Raw genomic sequence first — 23700 nt, forward strand, 5'->3', positions numbered from 1 at the left:
TACTTGTGATTGTATAATTAAGAGGATAGTTAGAGGCCTGCTGGATATTGATTCATATTTACACGAAGCTACGTACAATTTGATACTTATCTGTCGTAATTTAATCAAGATTTTATTAAGATGTAGAGTTACAAGCGTTTATTATCACGTTTTTCTCATAATGTTTCTTACAGAATTGCAAAAGGGGAAAATTAATATCCGTCGAAATTCTATATCCTGCTTTTTAAGAATATCTTGTATCATAAAATTTATTTTCTGATACAAGAATCGAAAAGAATCAATTTGATCATGCATATAAAACTATCTCTTCATTGTACAGCTATTATAAAATTCATTTTAATATTTTAAAAAAATATTATGAATGTATTCTCAGTTTCTTTCAGATGAATTTTAATCTCTCACCGCTCTTATTACTTTCGCCAAAATACTCAGTCTATTGTAAAGTCTGTCTAAAAGTGAGCGAACACACACATACAAGCGCTAGAGAAAGTACAGTAATGTGCTCGTTCATTTACCATATTTTTAGTTTCATAGGCAAGATTATACAATGTGAATACTGGCTCAATAGAGTAATTTGGTAATAATTGGATAAAGCCACGGCTCTACTCTATACTTGGGTATTATTGATGTGATTAAACCAAGGTTTATTAAATCTCGATAAAATTAGCTGAAAAATCCTTGTAAATATTTTATATTTTTAAGAAAAATCTGTTGAGACACAGAAAAAAAACTAGTCATATAGGTATATTTGAATGCTAACAGACTAACACAGATCTTATTACGTCTTTTGCATTTATAACACGTGCTTGGCCAAGAGATACCGCTCCAATTTCTTACCTCGGTCGAATCAATTTTCAGTGAAGCATTTTTCATTAAGTAAACGACTAACCCTAACTAGAGGTATCTGCTACCTACCTACAACAACATAAACTTCGATCTTAAGTATGTAAGTAGATTATCAAACTAAATTGAATGTGTATAGCTTTATAATACAAATTATAAACGACGAAAAAAACGCGACGACTGACTCGTGGATATTATGAAAGGGCTGTACGATGACAGTGATAAATAAATACTTTAACTCGAAAGTATTATTTCTTCGCTTATTTCCTTATTTTTTTTTAATCTACGTGCTACACGAGATAGAATTACGAATCCTTATGCAATATACTGTACTTTTGATTGTTATATTCATTTATTGGAGGAGATACGATCTTCTCACACACGACATACAATGGACGTAAATATAAATGGAGCACGAAAAGATTATACTTGATTTTCTGATGGATGGAATGCGATGGTAATTAGTTTTCGCACTTTTCTCTTATGACTATTGCCAATTCATAATCAGCGATAACATTACGATTAGTCTGACGTGTGCACAGATACTCGAGACTAATAAATAAAAAAAAAGAGTTATGTTAAATCTTGATTTACAATTTTCAAGTACGATCATATGTATATACGTACGATCATATGTATAACGTATTATACGTGTCACGACTAGTCTTACATAATGACAAACAATATCAGTTTTTAAATATTACCCCATAAATAAATAACACTTTACACTGTAAGACAAATTACGATTATCTTATTCATATATGGAAATATTTGTGAGACGAAACCTGTTTTGTACAAATTTCACAATCTGTAATTTACTTGTCATATGTTTCTCACTTTCTCGTGATCTCAGTCAATCTTAAGCTCCTTCTTTCGCATGTGTGCGATTAAGTAAATAGTCAAGATCGTGGGAGATACGATCCAGCATCCCGCTGGTCGTGCTGTCACAGCCACCGGTCACTGTGATCTCTGGGGTCTTCTCCTCGCCGTCGGGCTGCTTACGCTCGCTCGTGTTGGCGATGTCCGGGATGGCGCTCACCACGTGCTCTCGATTCTTTAACTCCACGTTCGTCCGCGATGACAGTTCGACATCGTTCTTCACGGCCAATGTGACGTCCGGCATGGCACCCAATCGCGATTCCACGTCGGCGCTACAGAGAACCTTGGCCGAAGGGCATTCGGGGGACACGCTCGCCACCGGCAGAAAGATCTTACCGTCGCCGCGAAACTCGTTACGGAAGCTACAACAATCGTTGACGCCACCGTAGGTCACTACGTCATTAACGCAGCGAGAACCGCGCGCAGAAAAGTTCGGGTCGACGAACACGGTCGGAGGTTCCTGGTACTTGCGCGGACTTGTACTGTAATTTTCCAGATCGATATCGTCCGAATGGTCCACTCGGATCTCCGGCAGGAATCTGCCGGCCACGGGAACGGGGACGGATTTGGCGTATCCGGACGATGATTCGGAACTCATAAACTCGCGCATATCTATGCTACCTGCGGCGACGCCTCGCACTTCCCGATACGGTATCTCGCCAACGATCGAAGAGGATGCTGGAGGAATCGCCGAATCATTCTCCACTTCTGCGTCAGCTTTCGAGCACACTAATGTAATGTGACAAGAATATTAGTTTCATAACACGCGTTTTTTATTTTGTCAGAAAATTTCCTCGCTCCCAATGTTATGATTCATATACGGTATATTGAAGATTATATCACGATACCTTTGATGGGTTCTGACGTGTGTTCCTCGTCCACGTTACGTTTCCATCTAATTCTTCGCAACAATGGCCCAATGATAGCGATTTCGCCGTTAACGATGTATACAATTATTATTTTGAAGCCCTGTGCAACAACATTAGCGAATAATTTTAAGGTACAAATTATTTGAAAATACAATTATAGCACGTTGTAAAACTTACCAGGGCAAAGGATAAGGATGCGAATACGTAGTGGAAAATTACGGACGATGAATTTATATAGAAAATAGAGGCTGCCTCCATGGCGATGATGCCGCATATAACGATAGCCGCACGATGCAATATTCGTATTCTATAAAAAGAAAAATTGATGGCTTGAAAAAAATCGTATGACTCTTGTTACAATGCTTATGGAGAATTGTGCATACATACCTCGTTTCTATGGCTTCTCTCTTCATCACGTTCTCCTCCACTAATGTGTGAACTTTATGAAGCACCCCCATGTACAATAGCATGAATACTAAAAACATCATCGTGGCGCAGCTGACAAATATGTTGTAGACACCACTGCCATATATGAGCCACCAGGATTCGTGTCGCCATCCGGTACTTTTATGTGTTAGCTCGGTCGCGAAAACAGCCAAGATTGGGACACCTAAGGTAAACATACGATTATAAATGATGTCTGGCAAGACATTTTACGTGAAATTATCTATTTGTAATGTACATACCGGTTATCACGGCAATTACTGTCGGTTGAAGATGCTGACTCGGTCGAATCTGTGTGAGTTCGGCATATACTATTAGAGCCTCGGAGATAGGTGCGGACATACCCACAAGGAGAAACGCTTCTAGTCCGATCGCTACGAGCGAATAAAATGACTGAAACACATAAGAAAGCATTAATAAAGATGTTCAATCTTGGAATTTATCAAATTTGTAAGATATTAAATAAGGAATTGTATCCAAAAAAAACAAAGTGTCTATATTAAATTAATTTACAAAAATTATAATACAAGTTAATATGATTTGTAAGAATGATTTTATCATATTTAATATAGGCTTCGAAAATTATTGTTTAACTCTTAACGAAGATATAATTACTTCTGGGAGATTAGTGTGGACGGCATAAATGAAGATTGCCATTGCGCCGATTAATGCACCGCAGCATTGGAGTTTTAAGAAATTCAGCCAGCTTTTGTGCTTCCACCAAAAGGTACCTAATATCAGGGCAGATAGCAAGCACTGAACAAGGCAACTACCGCATCCGAATATTATAATGAATGTGGTCTGCTCCGTTTTTGCCAATACTACCTATAACGTTTGAAAAATTAGTAATAAACAATGGTAAAAATATTTTTTTATTTGCTATTTGGAAAATTTGACGACATGCAATTTCATTTTTTTTTAAATAAAGATTTAAGATAATTTAAAAATAAGTTCTTCAATTACAGAAATTTAATGAAATATATATATATATGTGCCAAGAATGAAATAACGTGAAATTTCTTCAAATTAAATCATACTTTTATTGCACGAGCTGTCGAAAATACAGCGATTGTACCCGTAGTAGGGCACAAGCAATGCGTTGTTACATCGCCGGATGCTGTATTTGCTATGCAAGTATTGAGATCCCATGAGCCTGTGTTATCCATTAACCCGCACGACATGTTCCAGGAACCTGTTTGATTTTGTAAATGTCGGATTTGCAAATCAACCCAGATCTTATTATGTTTATCAGCGCCGAAGGAAGGAACTGCGACGGTGATCACTCGAGAATTTATGCGAAATTCCAGATCCGTGCCATCGCTATGATAATAAAATCATTTTTCGTATTTTTATTATATATTTTAACAATCTAAAGAAATTAATTTTATAGTTGTAAAAATTTAGTTCGTTTTAAATTTTTATTTATTCAATTTATCTCTTTAAATCTCTTTATATATTTAATAAATTTTTTATAACATTTATTCTTATTTATCATTTGCAAATAAATCAACTTACTCGAGCTCTTTAACATATGCCTTTGGTATAAAGTGCGACATATTTTTGTACATAATAATAATTCCAGTGAATGTGCCGTTAGACTTTACGTTGCGCTGCTTCTTCGCCCATAATCGTATAGTTATTTTGTCTTCATACCAATCAGGATATCTAACATAAATAAGAAATTATTTGTGAAACAAAAATGTAAAAGTTGGTATGTAAATATGATTTTTAAAGACAGAATGTAAACAAAAGATTATGTATATTATTCTTGAGAAAAGAATTTTGTTTTATCAGAAGGAAAGTAATAAAATAGATATGAAAAATATGTGTAATAATTACACGTAATCGGTCAAAGGTATTTGAAGAGAATGCGTAATACTATCCCCGCTGTGAGACTGCAGTTGTTGAATGTCCACAACCATGGATGATAAAGATAGATGTTTGCTTACGTCTCTCAATTGTTCAGACCAGTGAATTAAATTGCGTTGCGTAAGCTGAAGCAACACCGATAGCTTCTGAGAATAAACATATGAAAGCTCGTAATTTATTTTAACCGAGTTTGCAATACGAGAGAGGAGGATAATTTTGAACACGAAACAGTTTTGAATAACAATGTTTTTTTTTACGAGTTTCGAATGATAATTGCTCTTTTTCGAAGAAGAGATTATATCAAAATAAACTTTTCAGCCAACAAAAGAAACTTTTATTCGAGAAAGGTAAAGTTTGTATAAAGCAAAAAACTATTAAATAAATCTCTATTATTCGAAACTATTCCTTGCTTTGATATTGTAATTCGGTCGTGTTTACCTCTTGACTTAAGATCGAATACTCGTTGCTCAATATTCGATTCATTATATGAGTCAAAGCTTCCGCGGAGCGATACGTATCTGGCGGATCGATGTTGTGCTGATACCGTTCGATTTCGGCTAACATGCTCATTATGCGATCACCTTCACCAGGATAGAGCGTTAATGTACGTTTGCGCAAGATCTCCCAAAAGGCGAGGATCGTGACTGAGCTCGTGGTACTTTGGTAGCCCAACGTCAAACTTCGAAACTACAAATTAAATTGATTTCACAATAGTAGATATGTTTTGCCTGGTATCAAATTGATTGTCTTTAATCAATTGTGATAAGTTAAATTAATTAAACCTTTATAAATAAAAACTACATGTTTGATTCATTTTCTATGTTTTATTGTATATATTAAATTATAACAATGTTATTTTTAAATTTCAAAGAATAGTGCAAAGAATAGAATTGTAAAAAATATTATCTCTTTTTATAACTTCTATATTTTGACTATTTTTATACCTTTATATCGATTTATCTATTATATCTAAGCATTCTACATTTGAATATAACAAATTATTGTGACTTTCATAAATTTCAAGTCGATAATAGATTAAAATATTATATAAAAAACAAAGTGCTTACGTTATTATAAGGTAAAAGCAATGGCTCGTACAAGCAGGATGAGAAATCCGGTATCTGCCATTCGGGTGTTGTAGCGTCCTTCATTGAGCACAGTCTGGATACTCGTCGGCCTACGAAATATCGAGGACATTCCAACAACGCTTCCGATCCTGGTGCAGTAACCGGCCATTGCAAACCCCAGGACTCTCCGTTGTGGCATATCGGTATCAATGTTCGATTCATCACTTCAACTCGGACGGACATGGATTTGTGTGCTACGTTGCAGGTGTAGATTGCGGATTTCTAGAATGTTAAACGCCCGCTTTGAATTGAAATGACGATTACTAAAAGTATATATCAATTGATTTTTTTAAATGTCTTTGTTAATTCCATTAGTAAGTGGACTATCCTATAGAAAAATATGGTACGATTTCTCTACCTGAATATTAGTAATTTTTAAAATGCTACCCGCTGGATACAGATCCTCCCAAACTGCTCGACCAGGTTCCAATTTTAACAAGGCGCGATTCTTAGTCCAACCGAATCCGATGCCGATGTTACGCATATTGGGAGTCATACATGTCAATTGTATATTGCTACCCTGCATGAATAATCGTCTACATAATATATGTCTTCTTCTGAATTTTAACAATGCATTGATAGATGCACAAATCGCGGCTTACTTTTTCTACAGTAGCGCTCATCGGCACGACCTTCACGTCCGGCTCGTCTCTGACTTCGATGTAGATACTTTTGCACTGTTGTACACTCCAATCCATCACCTGACACGTGTACTGGCCAGCATCGAGTAGAGTCGCCTTTTCGATTGTCAATACCGACGAGTACATGTCCGATCCATCATTCGGCAAATCGCTAATCCATATTTCTCTGAAACGTTAAAGCGATCGAAATGTATGCACGTGTCGAAAAAAATTTAGAAAAAAATCCCCCGCCCCCAAAAAAAGAATGAATTATATGTATTTTATTGTAATGAATTCGAATTACCTGGTAGCTTTGCTCGTGTTCACCAACATGCCATCTTTGTACCAAGTGAAATTTATACTTCCTTGAGCAGCACACGACAAGACGATTTGATCCCCCAAATGAATCTCGTAATCGTTTATCTGATTAATTCTCAGACTCTAAAAAGCAATAAATTTTCAATAATTTTTATCGTGTAACGTATATCGTTTAATCGTATCCACAAAAATGTTAGTTACAGTGAATTGAGATTTAATTAATCTTCTCTTTTAGAAAAATTAAAAAGAAATGTAGAGTATGACCTTTAATTTCGTGTAACTTTAATCACATAACGTTTATACGAATACGATTTTATTCTGATATCATGATAATATTGAGATATTGAACAATAAGTTATCCATGCATTGTATTAAATATACCTGTAATTTAAGCGCGGGTTTTTGTTGAAACGTAAAGTGCGTAGATTCTAGTGAAATTTCGCTGAGACGTCGACGTTGTACGAGTCGATTGAGAGATTCACGAATTTTATCTCCATCGTCGGAATTTCCGAAGAAGTGAAAAGTAACTTCGGCCGTGGGTCTGTTGAAAAAAAAACAGCACAAGATGAAACGGCCTTTTTTTTAGCGACTTTTCTCGTACAAAGTACAATAATATTCTAATTGTCTCGGAATAAGATATATTTTACTTTACAAGTAATAATTAATTTCAAAGAGTCAAAAATTATTTGGATATCATAATCCATTTTATCTCTTATTCTGTACACGATTGTACTTTTTTATCCTTGAATGTGTACCTACTCACGTCACGTTCAGAATTTTTAATTCCTCCATAAAAGTGATATTGGAGTTCCTTAAGTATTTTGCAAGCTACGAGAAAAAGTTGGAATCAATTAAACAAAACTATCGATAAGGTAGAAAATAGTACAATAGAATAAGATATAATGGATGGATAGGAAGAAAGGAAGAAAGAAAGTAAAATATCTTCTTTTATATTTTATTAAAATATTATATAATCTTATTATCAATCAGATGGTATTACAAATTCTTTCATTTGACAACGCTTTGGCTGTCAATTTTTATAAAGCATACACAAGATTAATAGTGTCTCATGACAAACTGTACACTGAACTGTACGTTGAATAATATACATATTACATACATTATCAATATTTCTTATCCAGCAATCATCGAGTGAGTCGAGACAAGCCTGCTCACTCGCTTGGTATATAATCCTTGTTCTAACAATATAATAAGTTTGCTCTTTTCAGCTGTGTTGTGTTACACTTTTCGCTCTAGAAGTTGAAAGAAAGTGCTTTGAAAACAGACAGAGAAGAAACAGACTTAATAGCGAGATAGATTGAATAGGTCTCGCTGTTTATAATATAAAATGTCCATTATCGGCACACCCTCGCTGGTGAGGCACGTAGGACACATTGCATCGAAACAAAGCTTCCTCCTTTGTCTTCTGATGCAGATCTCTCCGACGTAGAGACCGTTCTTCGGTAAAGGACCGCACGCAATTCCTTAAATTTCAATTCTCTCAAGGATAAGTCTTTGAGTTTCACTTCGGTTTTGGCATGAAAAATGGATCGTCGTTGGTCACTAGAACGCACGACAGATCTGTGCCTCCTGGGCATAGATGGGCCTGTATTACTTCCTTGGACACGCTCAACACCTCGATCCCAATCTCCCGGCAATAAGCCTCGAGAAGTGTCATTTGAAGGTGACTAGCCGCATCCATCTCGATGTTGAAAGGCACGAGGCAAACGCTCCCGGGACTGTTGCATCCTCTGGAAGCCAGCTCGCGCAGAGTCGGCAACATGCCGCACGTGATGGTGCGTCCGTAGTAGCGCGACTCCTCGCACAGTGATGATTTTCCGCTGTAAGTCATTCTCGATCAATCATCCGCGCGTTATATAAGTTAGCGCGACACACAGTGTAAAGCGATGCTTGGAATTTCACGAATCGCTATGACGTAGCTAATTAATTTATGCGCTTATACATGGAAGAGACGTGACATTCTATCATTCTTTTTATACATTTATATTTTTTATATTATATTATATATTTTTTAATATGTATTTTTATTTATTATATGTATTTTTGCTTTAAATATAATAATTTCTATAATATTAAAAATTCTACGACATCAAAAAAAGAGGCAAAAATTTTTACAATATTTTTTGCAAATCATAGATTATTTCTTACAAGGTATAATTTTTATCGAAGAGATATCGACGAGATATGAAGTACGGAAATGTGCAGAGTAATGTTATAAGTGCAAGCTTTTGATTGCATAATACGAAACTTCTTCGAGAGAGAAATCAAAAGTCATTCGTTAATGACGTGACCAAGCATTTCTTTATCACTTTGTCATCGAGAGAGAACTCGCGGCTATCGCGCAACCCATCGTTCGCGTGTTCGCGAGGGTATTGCTTGAGAGCCACGTGTAAATCCTTTTTCGATAGCTACCTGTCGGTCATCGTGCTCGGCGCGTGATAGGCTTGTGGTTCCTGGCAACGAGTCATATCGGTCAGTAATTTTCTTTCTTGCTCGTTCGGTGCTTTAATCCTCAATACGCCTTTTTTACACACTTCACTGAACGTAGGAATTTTCTTGTCCTCGTTGGTGGCCGTTGGATCAATTATTTTCAACGTTGTTGAAAATACGACTAGCTTTACAGCTTCTTCACTAAATCACTGGCGGCTTTCTCTTTTTCCGCTTTCACTCGACTTTATATTCTGATGCAAACTCGCGCAATATCTTCTCGTATGGAATAGAGGTCTACTTGATCAACGTGCTTCCTCTACAAGATTCTGACTGTGTATGACTCACAGTCTGGCGCGCGCACCTTTTATAGAGACCGTTCCCCTACCACTTTGTCACCATCTCTACCAGATTATACCACGGGTATTCCGAATGCACTGACGCTGAAGCATCTGAAACACCCGGGAAACCCAGAGGGAAAAGGCCGCATTAAATGACAGAAATATTAACCGAATTAGACCCTGTATATTGAGTTTCCGGAGAGAGTAGGATAATTTTTTTTGTCGAAACTTATCTTCTGAGAACTTAGTATTTTACTCTAAGAAAGACAAAAACAGAGAAATGAATGAACAATTTGATTTAAAAAACAATATAATCGATATTTCTATGAAATTGGCAAATGAGTCATAGATTTTAAAACCTGTGTGAAAATCGTGTCAAAGGACATATATATGTTACAGATATCAGTAAACAATATTGAATATCTAAAATCGATATCTGTTTATCGAGACAAGATGAATGAATAATTTTATATGGTAAAGAATTTCGAGATAAAAAGTAAAAATGATAAATATTGTTGATGTGAAAATAAGCTGACTGGTGAAGTTTCGTACTGTATGATTCATTTTAACGCCACTAAAGTATTGTATTAGTCGCATGCTGATCGATAAATAACTATAAGCTTTTACATATATAGTTTTTAAGCGATTCGGTGAAACGTCGGTTAAACATAAGTTCAAGATAAGCTTACGAGAAAAATTGCCGTATAAATTTTTTTATATTCTTCTGTACAGAACTAATTATTCTTGAATTACATATATTAAAAAGGAGAAGGATGATAGAATCTTTCTATAAACAAAAAGTTACCTTTGCAGTTAAATTTTCAATTTCTTGCCACTTTTTTTTTAATACGTGTTACGAGGATTATCTTAATTTTTTTTCAGAAATTTATGATATTAACATATATTGTCCAATAAATAAATGAAAATAGAGTTTAACAAATAACTTTATAAAAAATCTAAAAATTCTTCAGAGATAATGAATTAGTGTTGTTTCTTATTTCACGATTTTAATTCTCGATATTCGTGGTGCAAAATACTGCTGTTAATTTCAACGACTGAACAAGTAATAAATATTTATTAATACCGAGATCTTATTAAATAAAAAATTATGTCTAAAAATATATATATATACTATAATATATAATAATTATATATACTACAAACGGCAGATTTAAATAATTACGTATATTATTTGTTAAATTTCTAGCAAAAAAAATGTTTGTTGGACTTTATCGAAAGAACTAATAAGAGGAAACAATTACTTAGTAGCCATGTAAACAAATTTCCATCGATGGGGAGAAACGGCGTTCACAGGAATTCACAGGTCGAGGTCACACGTTATATCAATTTTTATAATTATCTAGCGATCTTCAACGATTGTATCCAACTTCTTCGATTTATAATACGAGTATTATCTGTAGATTATCATAACATTGTGTTTTCTAACAAAGTTCACTGACATTGCGTTTTCTAATGAAGTTCATTGATAAGTAAAACGTTCACTGCAAGAACCAAAATCTGAAAATAAATATGTTTTTAATATAATTTTAAAATCTATTGTTGTTAATTTTCTAATCATATGTTTAAGAAAAAGACATTAAGAAGAATTATGCATATTATTAATAATGCAGATTTTCGATTTAAAAATTAGATTAAGTAAAATCTTGAGCTATTTTTCCTAAAAAAAAGAACATTCCTTCTTAAAAATAAAACTGAAAGAATAAAAATAAAATAGAAATAGATATAAAATAAAATTAAAAGATTTTTAGATGAGAATATTTTTTTCAAATATTTCTTCATTAGTATTAGTTCTAATTCTTATTTAAAAGAAAAGAGAACACTCGGAAAAAGATTTTTTTATTTTTATATAAAATAAATTGTAGGAGAACAAAACACTTATAAAGATTCTTACAGGTTGCATCATATATGTGCATGGTATCAATATCCTGTTTCATCATCCGTAAGCACTTGACCAGGAACAGCCACGTCGACCGTTACGGCTACGTGGGTCAATAAACTTCATTTTGGCAAACGAACTGCGACCTGCGACCATGTGCGTAACACTCGATCGATTACACTTATACTCGCGTTATTTTGCACATATATAAAGCCTGTAAAGATGATGCAAGTCACATATGCTTTATTTCAACGTGTTTCATCAGCTGCGCAATTTCTGTGATAACGAAAAAGCTTATAAATCCACTTTAGAAAATACGGATTCAGTAGAGCAAACCCCCTGATAAATGCAACACATGACATTTATTAATTTTATGACGTACAGTTTCACTTTTGCCAAAAATCTAATCAAAATAAAATAATCAGATATATAGAATAAAAAATAAAACTTTTTAAGTATGATAATTGTTTGCATAATAAAATAATTTTGAGAATCTGTTTTTCGAAGTAAAATTATAAAAGTAACACGAATAACATGTATACTAATTTTAAAAAATTGATATTATTTTAAGTTAAAAAGAAAAAAGTAAAATGAAAAGTAACATTTTATTTAATAATATTTATTTTAATATTATATAATATTATATGATATGATTGATGTTATGCAATGGAATCCTTGATATTAGAGTCCAATTTATAGTGTTAACAATTCTGAAAGGACGATTACATGAATACCTCACTTTCTATTTCGGTATATATATTGTAGAAATCCAAAGCTTAGATGTAATATTAATTAAAACTTGCTTTCGTAATTATATTTATTACGTAAATCAAGCGACACGGTAGCGTCGCGACGTTAAGTACATATTCTCTTTGTAATGATTGTAAGTCAAATCTGCTACAGTGTCATTCAAAAATATACGCATAATGCGTAATGCGCAACGAGTGCGTTTATTCCAGGGATAAAATAAGAGAAATTAGTCAGCTGAGAACAATTAATTTGGAAAAAAAACATTGTTAAAGGGGATAAAAATCTCAACAAATAAGTATAATAAATATCTCAATAAATAACTTAAAATAAATTTTTAAAAAATGTATTCTTATAAAATTAAATTTTCGAACTAAAATGTGTTTTAAAGTATCGTTACTATTTAATTTCCTCAAACTTATTAAAAGTACTAATATGATAAAAGAAAATAAAAAAATTATTTAAAAATTCTCAAACTGTTTTATGATTAAAAATACTACAAGCGTCATGAAGACAGAGAAGCATTTTAAAAGTTGTAACTTGTTATATTATAATTTAACAAGACGGATTTTTATGAAGTCCGTTTTTGTTAGTAAAAATCCGTTTTCTTCGTAAAAACGTTTACTCAGTGTCTTACTGAGAAAGGTTTGGTCAAGAACCTCGCAAACGTCTGTCAACACAGTACAGGGGATATTTTGCAACAGAGGGATCGTCGGGGAAATCCCAAGGCGTCTGGTACACAGACTGTCACCTTCAAAGTCCTTTCGCATTAAGGTCGATTCTCAATAAAAGCTGCGTAAAAGCAGTTAAATATATCGCACAGTTACTCAAATAAAACGACTGTTCAAAGTCAATTCATTAATTAATTCGTTGCAACAGATAACAAAAAATATATCGATAATTATCAACAATGATTACAAATATAATGTGTTTTAAACATACATGTATTCTTATACGCTGTTAAACCATATAAGATAATATTTTTAGTTTATTAAAATTGAAACAAAATCTCTATAATAATTATTGTCTTGAATGTGTAACTAGATCATTTAATTATGAATTTGCAATTGTTTTTTCTAATAACTTAGGAATGCCGTTTGCGTAAATATACCGAAGAAATGACAATTATAACGTCAATCCTGATATATCTATGTATCTATTGAGAAAAACGAAAAAAAAAAAAAAAAAACGTTTAATGTGAAACATTTCGAAAATGTTTTCAGTGCCTTATATGATAATAATAAAATATTAGAAAATCAGGGCCAGTAAAAAATGGCACATGTTTCTGAAATAAATAAATGATGAAGAACATATTTTGTGCATGTTCTCAGAAGACAGCCATGATAAGGTAATCAATCGATAATCTTATCATAGATATGAAATAAGACACGAATTCGCGATTATTGCGATATACGCTTCTTGGAAGATGATTCCTCATCGGCGTCTTCATTGAAAAACGGAAGTAATCATTGTCTCTCCTTTTTTAATACACCGAGATAAAACAGATAATAAATTTAATCCATATTGTTAGATAAATATAAACTTTCTCGAGTCACATGTGTAATTATATGAACGAATTATAATTAACATTTTTTCCCTCATATTTCGAGAATGGTGATGGTTGTTAGAAGAATTGTGCGTTTGAAGAAAAATCCTTTCTCACGAAAATTTTCAAAAAATACAAAGACATAAGTGCGATCTATAAAAATACACTTTAAAAGATCACTCGTGATCATCTCCGAAATCGAAGTTATTTGTGACGAAGAATTGTCCATTATAATGCGAGTTTTGTTAGAACGTAATACATAAATGTTATTAATTAATAAGAGCCTGAATGATTTATTAACTATACTTTGAGAGTTATTAGCGTTTCGGCATTTTTTGTTAAGCAAATATAATTTTATATTCAACGAATGCATAATTAAAATGAAAAGCCAGGGACCCAGGATTTTTTATACGTACTTGGCACACTCATATCACTTGATTAAAATTATAATGCCCTTGTATGATAACTTAACCGATAATATATGGTTGGCTAGAGACATACGCAGAAAAAAATTCCACACGTGAGAGATCTAACAAGATAAATTCAATAATCTGAAAAAATATCGTTCAGATATTCAAAAAGTACATAACGTATGTTGCAATACTTGCGATACTACAAATATGACATCGCAATATTTTTCAATGATGCAATATTAGTAGACTGCGTCTTACTTGCTTACATTGATATTCTATATATTAAATAAATGTAACTATCGTTTCTAATAATTTTATAAAATAATAATTTTATAAAAAATATTAGAGATTTATCATTAAAAATCTTATCACTTCATATTCTATATTTGATTAACAATTTATTTTATAAAATTGCGTTGAAAGATTATTGTGACAGGTTGTGGACAGGATAAATATTCGTATCAATGTCGTAGATAATGCAATTCGAACGACGCATAAACAATATTGCGTTTGTTCACCATTTCCTCGAAATGATGAAAAACGAAAAAAAACTTTTGCTCTTCACGAGACAAAGTTTATCAAGCGTGAAGAAGGAAGGGAAAACAAACATATGTGGAATATATATTATCTCTCACCATTTGTGCCATAAGCGAGAGAATGAGAAAATGTGGTGAAATCAGTGGCGTATTTAAGGCGATTATCTTATATGAGCCTATATAAATTTTTGACGCTACAAGCGAATTATCAGAGGACTTTTTTCCCTTCATTATTATTATATATTTTTGCATATATTTACGTATTATGCGCAACATGTATACTTATATATATACGATATATTCATTTCATTCTTATTATTTAATTAATGTTTAGTTTTCTGTTGTTATATATTTTTATTATATAATATAATTTATTCTTTAAACTTATTTATTGGTGTAATTAACGGATTTCTCGTTATGAAACGACTTTGACGTCAGAGATTCCTTGCGCAGAAGAGGAAAACACAAAGAGAAAAAGTAGAAAAGATGGAATGTCGAATAGCTGTTCACAAGATGTATTAACAACATCTGTTATCCTTCATTACTCAGTTATTACAAAGATTTCATGAAATTTTTCTATTTTCTGAGAAGTCTTCGACCTGCTCAGTCTGGTTAGACATCATTACATCATTGAGTTGGCGAATGCCACAGAAAATGAAGGAGGATCTCGGAAAAGAAGACCCGAAAGTCTCTTTGACATTATTCGTGATTTCGTATGTGTAGCTATCTACCGATAAACAGATGTGTGTATACAGTAGCAGATTGGCACGGCTCCAGAACAGGCAGATGAAACCGGATTCCATGAGCATGATTCAGGAAAAAATGTGCCCGAATGCATCTCGTTCTATCGTTCGCGAGCTTGTTGTGCCTACAAATCGAGCAAAACAATGCTGATAGTGAGTTTACATTTCATATTACGCATAATATGTAGAATTAATCCCTCTGAAAATATTTCTATCATTCAACGTGTACGTCAAAGATCTCTCTTGACGTTCATGACGTGCGTCTTTCTTCACGGAATGACGGAAGCTTTTATCAATTATACGTTAACGATCGATGTTCAGTTGACAATCACTAACACACGCTTCCTATCAATTATTATAAAATTATCATTTCTTAATGCAACTTACATAGTGCGCGTTAGAAAAATTACAGTGAAACGCGTACAGTGATAATTCGTATCTTTCATTTTTCTATTACATATACTATTCGTCAATAGAATTATTTTCACTCATTTTGCCAGAGAATTTAAAATTAAAATCGAACTTTGTAATTTTTTATTTAGATTTGAAAAATTCATGATAATTATTCCCTTTTTTCCACCTGTCTAATCGTTAGACCGATATTATCCTAGATAGAAAAATCAACTTGCTTACGTCTCCGGAAGATTAAGTAGGTCAAGAAATTAAAATACCAAGCACTTAAAAGCCGGTTTTTCCAGGGTTTTACGCGGATATAAGGAGAAAGGGTTTGCTCCTGCGTCAGTGAAAGGTTGTCAATTCTAACAAGTATTACATTTACGTGGCTATCATTCGACAAGCTACATTCTTTTTAGTAACCTAACAGAAAAATTGAAGTATATTCACTTCTCATAAAAGATAAATTACAGAGATAATTTATATATTTATTAAAGACAATTGAAACTAATATAATATATAAACCTCTGAACGTTAGAAATCGCTATAACTTTAATATTGTAAATCATGACATTCTGGGATTCAAGATTTTTGGGAAACTTTATCTTTGAAAAAGGAAAATATGTAAATATCGTAATATCGTATCGCGTCACACTAAGCAAATTTTTTGCAACATTTTTATGTGTTTGCATCTAGAAAACACTCGACGGAAATGTTACATAACGAACGGATTTTCCGACAACATTAATTTCTCGCAAATTTTAAAATTCGCGGAATAAGATGCTGTTTGAATAGCATTGTATTAATCTGATACGCTTTCGGTTTAAATCGATATGGAGACAAGGGCGTTATATATTTACACAAGGACGCGTATTCTATTCCAATGTCTATCAGCAAAATCAATTACGTCGATAAAAACTTAATGACATAATAATATAATGCATATTGGGATCAACGTACAGAAATTTCATTTTCTATTATTATAATTATCTCTAGTGCCATTCAGAAGCGACGATTGCTTTACAATTCGATTCTTGTGTAAGATAAACGTATCGTTTATCACACATCATTTCAAATAATTTGTTATATAATATTATATAATGTTTGATATTATTAACATGTTTTTTATTTCGTGATGATTGTGCATTAAATGAGCATGTAATAGTTTGTATATAAAAGATTATAAAATATCCAAGTAATTTTCCAAATATAATTCTATCAATTATTTTGAAATTTTATCGACACTTTAGTAATAATTTTTATAATCAAACTGAAAATATATTCCTCCACAAGAATTTCAATTTTTATATAATTTTTTAGCGACAGTTTTCGTATAGCGATTTTTAAAGACCTTATATAACATTAAAACCAAGTATTGAAGTCAATGGCAATGTCAATAATAGATAAAAAACATAATAGCGCAAATATTGAATACACCTATTAATAGAGTGTATGAGTCAGACTTATATAGAACACCGTAATAACTATGTGTGTGCGACACGGTCAGTTACCTGCGAAAGAATGTGTCTCGTTTATATCACAATATAGACTTCATATCAACAAGATAAAAGTCTGCGTTTTAAATAATTAAACAATATAATAAATTGTCTATCTAATTTTTAAACAATTTTGCAAAGTGCGTGGTACTATTATAAAATATATCGACAATACGCACCATTAAATTATATTTTAAGTTTTTCATTTTATAAAACTATTATAAAAAATAGCGTTTTATATTTATTAGCGAAATTTAATATAAAAAGTTATTTTCATTTAGACATTACACATATTTTGAGATATATGCGTCAATTTCATTAATTGTTAATAGTATCAATTGCGGAAATATTATATATTATTAATATATGTAATTAATGACTAATAAAATATATATCTTTTGTTTTCACCGCCTGCAAAACTATTGCGATGAATGCGACATTAAATAACATATATTAAAATGTCGTTGTCATGAAAAAAATCTATTGGAAGAAGTACGGAAGTCCGAAGATTCGTACGATGTAATTTTTGTCGGTAATTTGTTATTACGACAAAGAAATAACACTTTAATGTTAACTTTAATTTTTGCGTGGTTGGAACACGCATACATACGGGATGCGCAAATTTATCTAGCAGATCCGGGAATGAGATTATTACGGCAATTCTTCTTTGTCTGAGACTATCAGGAAGGAGAATCATGATTATGATACGGTTACTTAGTTTACTAGTAACTTAATCTCTAACAATGAGTAATTAATGTATGAAGAAGTTAATATAAAAGATAGAAGAATTAGAAAAAAAGTATTAGATATCTGACTGTGTATTAGATATCTTAATATAAAAAAATTTAATATTTTTTTATATAATAATAAAAACGTTAAATTGCTGCTCAAGCTGCAACAATAGTCAATCGATTGCTACTTGGATTTATTTGCGTAGATTGGATTGTAAGTAATGGCGTATTCAGAGACGTGTGCTTAGAAATTTTTCAGCGCATTGACGTAAATGCACAAGAATTGTAATGATGAAATAACGATTCGAAATTAACCGCATATGACGATCACATGAGATGGCATGCTTGTGCTTACGTTAGAAACAGCAGGTATAATCACGCGGGGAAGTCTTGACGATATTTCCAATGAAATACGTCTGTACGCGCGTATATCTGTATGTGCTATTTTAATAACAGGGAATTCTACTTCCTTATGTAATCCGCATGTATATCTCATTTTCTTATAGACACTTTTGTACACGTGCCAAAGCATGCGTAGTCATATTTTTATCGTAAATGTTTATAATTGTGTGATTTTGTATCAGACGAAATCTGCGTCATTTTAATAGGATATTGTTATTGAATACAAATCCGAATATATTTTTATCGAACATTTATATAAACTTATATAAGTTTGACAATTGTGTACTCACCTGTTTGCTGACGATTGATTCTAAACTTCCATGTTGCGATGTCAGACCCGTGCGGAGGGACGTAACGTTTGATAATTTGATTCTGCATTCGTATCTCGAGCGATCTATGAACATAAAATCCATGCGCTGTACAAGATGTTTCGTAATATTTTCTATGATCTATTCTGTCAGCTTTGATCTATTCTTTTTAACATTTGAAAATTAAGACTAAATATTTTTAAATAAACTATATTAACACACTTTATTACTTACAACTTTTTATTACAAAATAATATTGCATAAAATAATACCTAAATTATCTAATCTTTAAAAAAATATTAAATTTTTTTTATATTAAGACATTTAATATACTTATTCTTCCTTTTAATCTGTGTTTCTGTCAAATTCTATCAAATTGATAAATTCTTTGCTTCTTTCAGCAATACAGAATCTTATTCTTTTTTATTTTTTATGTATTTTAACTGCATTTTTAATATATTTGGAAGTTAGTTAAACAAATATTTGATATTAAATAAGATTCTCTCTTAAGATATTTTAAAAAATTCTCTCTTAAAAAAATCAAAATTAATTAAAAGTCTTAGCTAAAAAATTGCAGTACATAATTCGAAAAATGCATAATAAGAAATTGTGACGACGATAAAACTGCATATACAAGACATTAACTCACTATTGTATATCTTTGTGCCGTCTTTACAAGTGCACGGCTGCTGTTGATTGTCGAGTGGACATTGCAGTATACAATTTTCCGAAGCGCATTCTGCAAAAAGATAATTATGGAATTAAAAACTTTAAGTATAAAATTCCAGAAATTTTCGCGTTTTAACATGATATTTTTAATTCGATCTTATTATCAACATAATAAGTATGACTCATCCGTGTAACAAGATACAGTTATATCAGCTAAAGTTATATCTAATCGATATAAAATATTACCGGTGTCTAAAGTATCCAAAAGACGAGTTTCACAGTTATGTCCAACATAACTGCCTGGACAATCGCAATGCATTGCTTCTGCTCCAATTTGTCTGTGAAGCGAACGAAGCAATTATTATTATTCACGTTGTTGCAGAAATGTGTTTTTATTTATTTTTTCGAAATATGAATCGTTTTATTTTATCGACTCGTAAATAAACAATTTTGATTTTCATGAAAAAAAGAACTCGTATTTTTCACTATGCCAACTGTGCAACAATATAATGTAAATATACTCAAAAATCAAAATATATAACGAAATATTTAACATACATAAATTGATGTTGTGTCACGCATTGCAAAAACTTCATTTAAAAATCGCTTGGTATAAATCAATATAAGATAGTATACATAGCTATTTAATTTAATGCGACATAAATTGAACTTTTATGTATTTATTAAATAAATAGAACTTATGATTGTTTTGTGTATTAATATATATTCAAACCTGCATGTAGCTCCGTTTTGACAAACTGGAGCATGTTCATCATTGAAACATAACGAGCCTTCGTTGCAGTTTCTTCCGCTAAAACCGTAGAAACAGTCGCACCAGAAAGACCTGCGATAGGAAAAATATAATAATCACGAAAGATATATGTCTTCAAAGGAAAAAAATCCAAGAAAAATCATTAAAGAAACAGAGTTCCAAGATTCATAATTTCACGATATTAGAAGTATTTTTCGCAGATATTCGTTTAACTTTTTTAAATTCCTTAAGATAAAAATCTTCACAGCTTTCGCGAATTGAAAATAATTGACAAAATAATGAGTTCGCAAAATTGTTTCATATATATATTAAATGAAATTAATATACAAAATAATCCGGATATTAGAATTAACAGAAAATATTCTGTTTAAATTTCTTTACAGATATCATTCATAAAATATTTTCTATAATTAAAAATATACAACTGACAATAAAATGAGATTATTACGTTTACAATTTAAAATTTAAAACTATCTTTGTATATTATAATTATGAATTATATGTAGTTGCGAGAACTTTAACAATTAAATTTCTACCTTTCTCAGTGCAAATTTATATCTCAGATGTATTTGCTTCATTATATCTTGAACTTTCTTAATTAATTGTATCAATTTTCTAGACTGATGCTGCATTGTATAATATAATATATACATAATTTTCTACTCTAATGATTACATTTTTGCATATCAGAGTCCAAAAAAGTCTCTATAATTTCAAGAACGCGAATGGTTTGTATGTTTTTGTCTTTACAAATATTGTATTGTAAAAGACTTGTAAAAGAATTTTTAATCGATTAACATTTTTATAAATTGTGTGTATTTCTATATTTAAATACTATACATAAGTTTATTTAAGTACTATACTATATTCAAGTAATATACATGTTCTATTTTTTAGAGACTCATCCTATAGAACTATCTCTATTATATTACTGTGTTGTATAAATAAATACAAAATTTGCTTTGCTTTTATTAAGAATTAATTTAGTCGCTCATTGTCAGATAGACTGCATGCATTAATCAGAATATTCTTTATTATTAGAATAATAAAGCAGCTTATATAAAATTTTAAAAACTCACGTATAATCCTCAGAGACGAGACAGTTTCCCGCAAAAGAACAGTCACGTACAGTGCAGGATTCAGAATTCGGATGTTCCTCGGTCATTTCGTATGTCACATTAAATCCATACACATCAAGCAGATCATTCAACACTCTCACGTGATTGCCCTCGAGTCGATCAAGTTCGAAATCAATCACTAGAAACGGCCTGAAAGTCCGGAGATGTCGATACTCGAAGACGTTACCCTCGGTCACCTCCTTTATCAAAGCCGCTCCGAAGTTCATAGTCTCAGATTCGTAATACGCATATTCAGTGAAACGAAGTCCCTTGTAGACGTAAAGCTGCGTCAGGTAGACGATGATGGAGCTGTTAGTCGATGGGATGTCGGACACATCGATCACCCAGCGACACTTGATTGGGACCGGAAATGGCCCGGGAAAATTCGGCGTATGTATGACACCTTTAGGGCCCGCCAGATGACCACCGCAAAACGAATCGAAATTCGTAGTGACATTTGGCAGATTGACACAGAGATACAGAAGAAGAAAGACGCCGGGTACGGTCGACTTCATCTTCGTTCGATGAATCTGTCGGCATGAAAAAAATAATATACGACAATTAGTATCTTTTCTTATGAATGCATTTTTGAAGTTGTCCAAAAAAATAATAACAAACTAATAATAATAGAAACATTAATGTTATCATAATGCTGCTAGTATCAATAATTTTTATAAATTTTCGATTTGAAAACCCCATTATTTAAATATATATATTCAACTATTCGGATTTTTAAATATCAAAATTGAAATACATATATACGTGTGTGTGTTTCGCTGATTATATATATGCAGGTGCTTGGCATTATCTGAAATTACTGATAATAATCAAGTATTCAATATCCAGGAATTATATTCTATAAATATATTTATGAAATGATAAATAAAATAAAGATAATGATTTTTCAATAACATAAACGGATGTGAACAAAATCACATTTTATCCAATATCCAGGAATTATATTTTATAATATATATTTATCAGATGATAAATAAAATAAAAGTTATGATTTTTCAAATAATAAATTGATATGAACAAAATCACATTTTATTGAAAATGCATTTCAGAATTATTGTAATTAATTGAGAATTTCCAAATAAAACTACAAGAATTTTTTATGAATTTATTATCTCATTTTTTTATACGTATAGTCAAAATATATTATAACATTACACACATATTATATATATATATATATATATATATATATATATATATATGTTTTCTTTGTTTTTATTGTATATATAAATTACAAAAGTTATATATGTATACATGTGTATGTTTATATGCATAATTATAATAAAAATTAAAAAATTAATAAAAAAAACGATGTTGAAAATCAGAAATATTCATATATATATATATATATATATATGCTATTAATTTTTTTAATAAATAAATATAATAAATTGTACGATATAATAAATTTTACTATAAAACGCGATTCAAATAACCATGATCTATTTATATAGGAGTAGCATACAGAGTATATTATTTAATGCAATATCATGTTTCTCACCTTATTATATAGCTTTCTGTGATTATATTATTTTTTGCGACCCTTCGAGATAAACGACCGCGAGTTGCTCTCTCTTTGTTCAAAAGACTATCCTCATCCTTATTGTTTCTTTTCGCATCGATGATGCTCCAGCATGACGACGTCGACGTATTCCCGGGTACAGGTAGCAGATCCTGGAGAACTCGCGCTGAGTTAGACTTACTCGCGAGTACCGCGCGAAATGCGAATCTCCGGGGGTATCCGGTGCACCTGGATCGATTCCATCGCACATCGTCGAGAGGGATTCGCGGTTCGGGACGAAGCGATACGCGATTTGCGGCTCGACGCAAAGTGACGGTAAAAGATGAACGCAAAAGAAACCGAGCGGTCGAAAAACCTCAATTTGACCTTGCGAACCAGATCGCACGCACTGTTACTGATCGCTCTTCCGTGACGCTTATCACAGAGTACACAAAGTCGCGCGATCTGCCGGGCTGCTGGGCGTTAGCCCTCTCTCACGGACCGACGATCTGTGTGTCCGCGCCACCCTCGGTGCACCCCACACCCTACACAGCTAATGCACGTATCTGTGTGCGTGCTACGTACGTATGGCGCGTGGTTTAATGTCTCTTGAAGGGAGTAGAGAAAAGAGGTCGCAGTGTAAAGTTTATAA

At 32.1% G+C, this 23700-nt stretch overlaps 2 protein-coding genes and 1 pseudogene across 4 annotated transcripts; 1 reads left to right on the forward strand and 2 right to left on the reverse strand.

The window, feature by feature from the left end:
* Window positions 1-18: 18 nt before the first annotated feature.
* Window positions 19-23683, reverse strand: LOC140668242 (uncharacterized). Of its 3 annotated transcripts, none has more exons than XM_072897086.1 (22): window positions 23049-23683; window positions 21491-22059; window positions 20373-20483; window positions 19886-19977; window positions 19620-19709; window positions 18953-19056; window positions 7733-7797; window positions 7351-7510; window positions 6956-7092; window positions 6634-6838; window positions 6390-6551; window positions 5972-6253; window positions 5343-5591; window positions 4875-5047; window positions 4551-4700; window positions 4073-4355; window positions 3651-3860; window positions 3278-3428; window positions 2979-3201; window positions 2769-2898; window positions 2571-2691; window positions 19-2451 (listed from the first exon to the last, which is right to left on the reverse strand). In XM_072897086.1, exons 2-22 carry the CDS (start codon window positions 22042-22044, stop codon window positions 1703-1705), a joined length of 4401 nt encoding a protein of 1466 aa, XP_072753187.1. In that variant the 5' UTR covers window positions 22045-22059; window positions 23049-23683; the 3' UTR covers window positions 19-1702. The 3 variants fall into 3 exon arrangements, with proteins under 3 accessions (XP_072753187.1, XP_072753186.1, XP_072753188.1); XM_072897085.1 differs by having other exon boundaries at window positions 4875-5050; XM_072897087.1 differs by lacking the exons at window positions 20373-20483; window positions 21491-22059; window positions 23049-23683 and having other exon boundaries at window positions 4875-5050; window positions 7725-7797; window positions 19886-19936.
* Window positions 7818-10086, reverse strand: LOC140668245 (uncharacterized). Its single transcript, XM_072897098.1, has 2 exons — window positions 9403-10086; window positions 7818-8810 (listed from the first exon to the last, which is right to left on the reverse strand). The coding sequence occupies exons 1-2, from the start codon at window positions 9456-9458 to the stop codon at window positions 8492-8494; spliced, it is 375 nt and encodes a 124-aa protein (XP_072753199.1). The 5' UTR covers window positions 9459-10086; the 3' UTR covers window positions 7818-8491.
* LOC140667627 (uncharacterized) lies at window positions 13379-18637 on the forward strand (annotated as a pseudogene).
* Window positions 23684-23700: the final 17 nt, after the last annotated feature.

The sequence above is a fragment of the Anoplolepis gracilipes genome, chromosome 7 (genome assembly GCF_047496725.1).
Source record: "Anoplolepis gracilipes chromosome 7, ASM4749672v1, whole genome shotgun sequence".
Classification (NCBI taxonomy): Eukaryota; Metazoa; Arthropoda; class Insecta; order Hymenoptera; family Formicidae; genus Anoplolepis; species Anoplolepis gracilipes.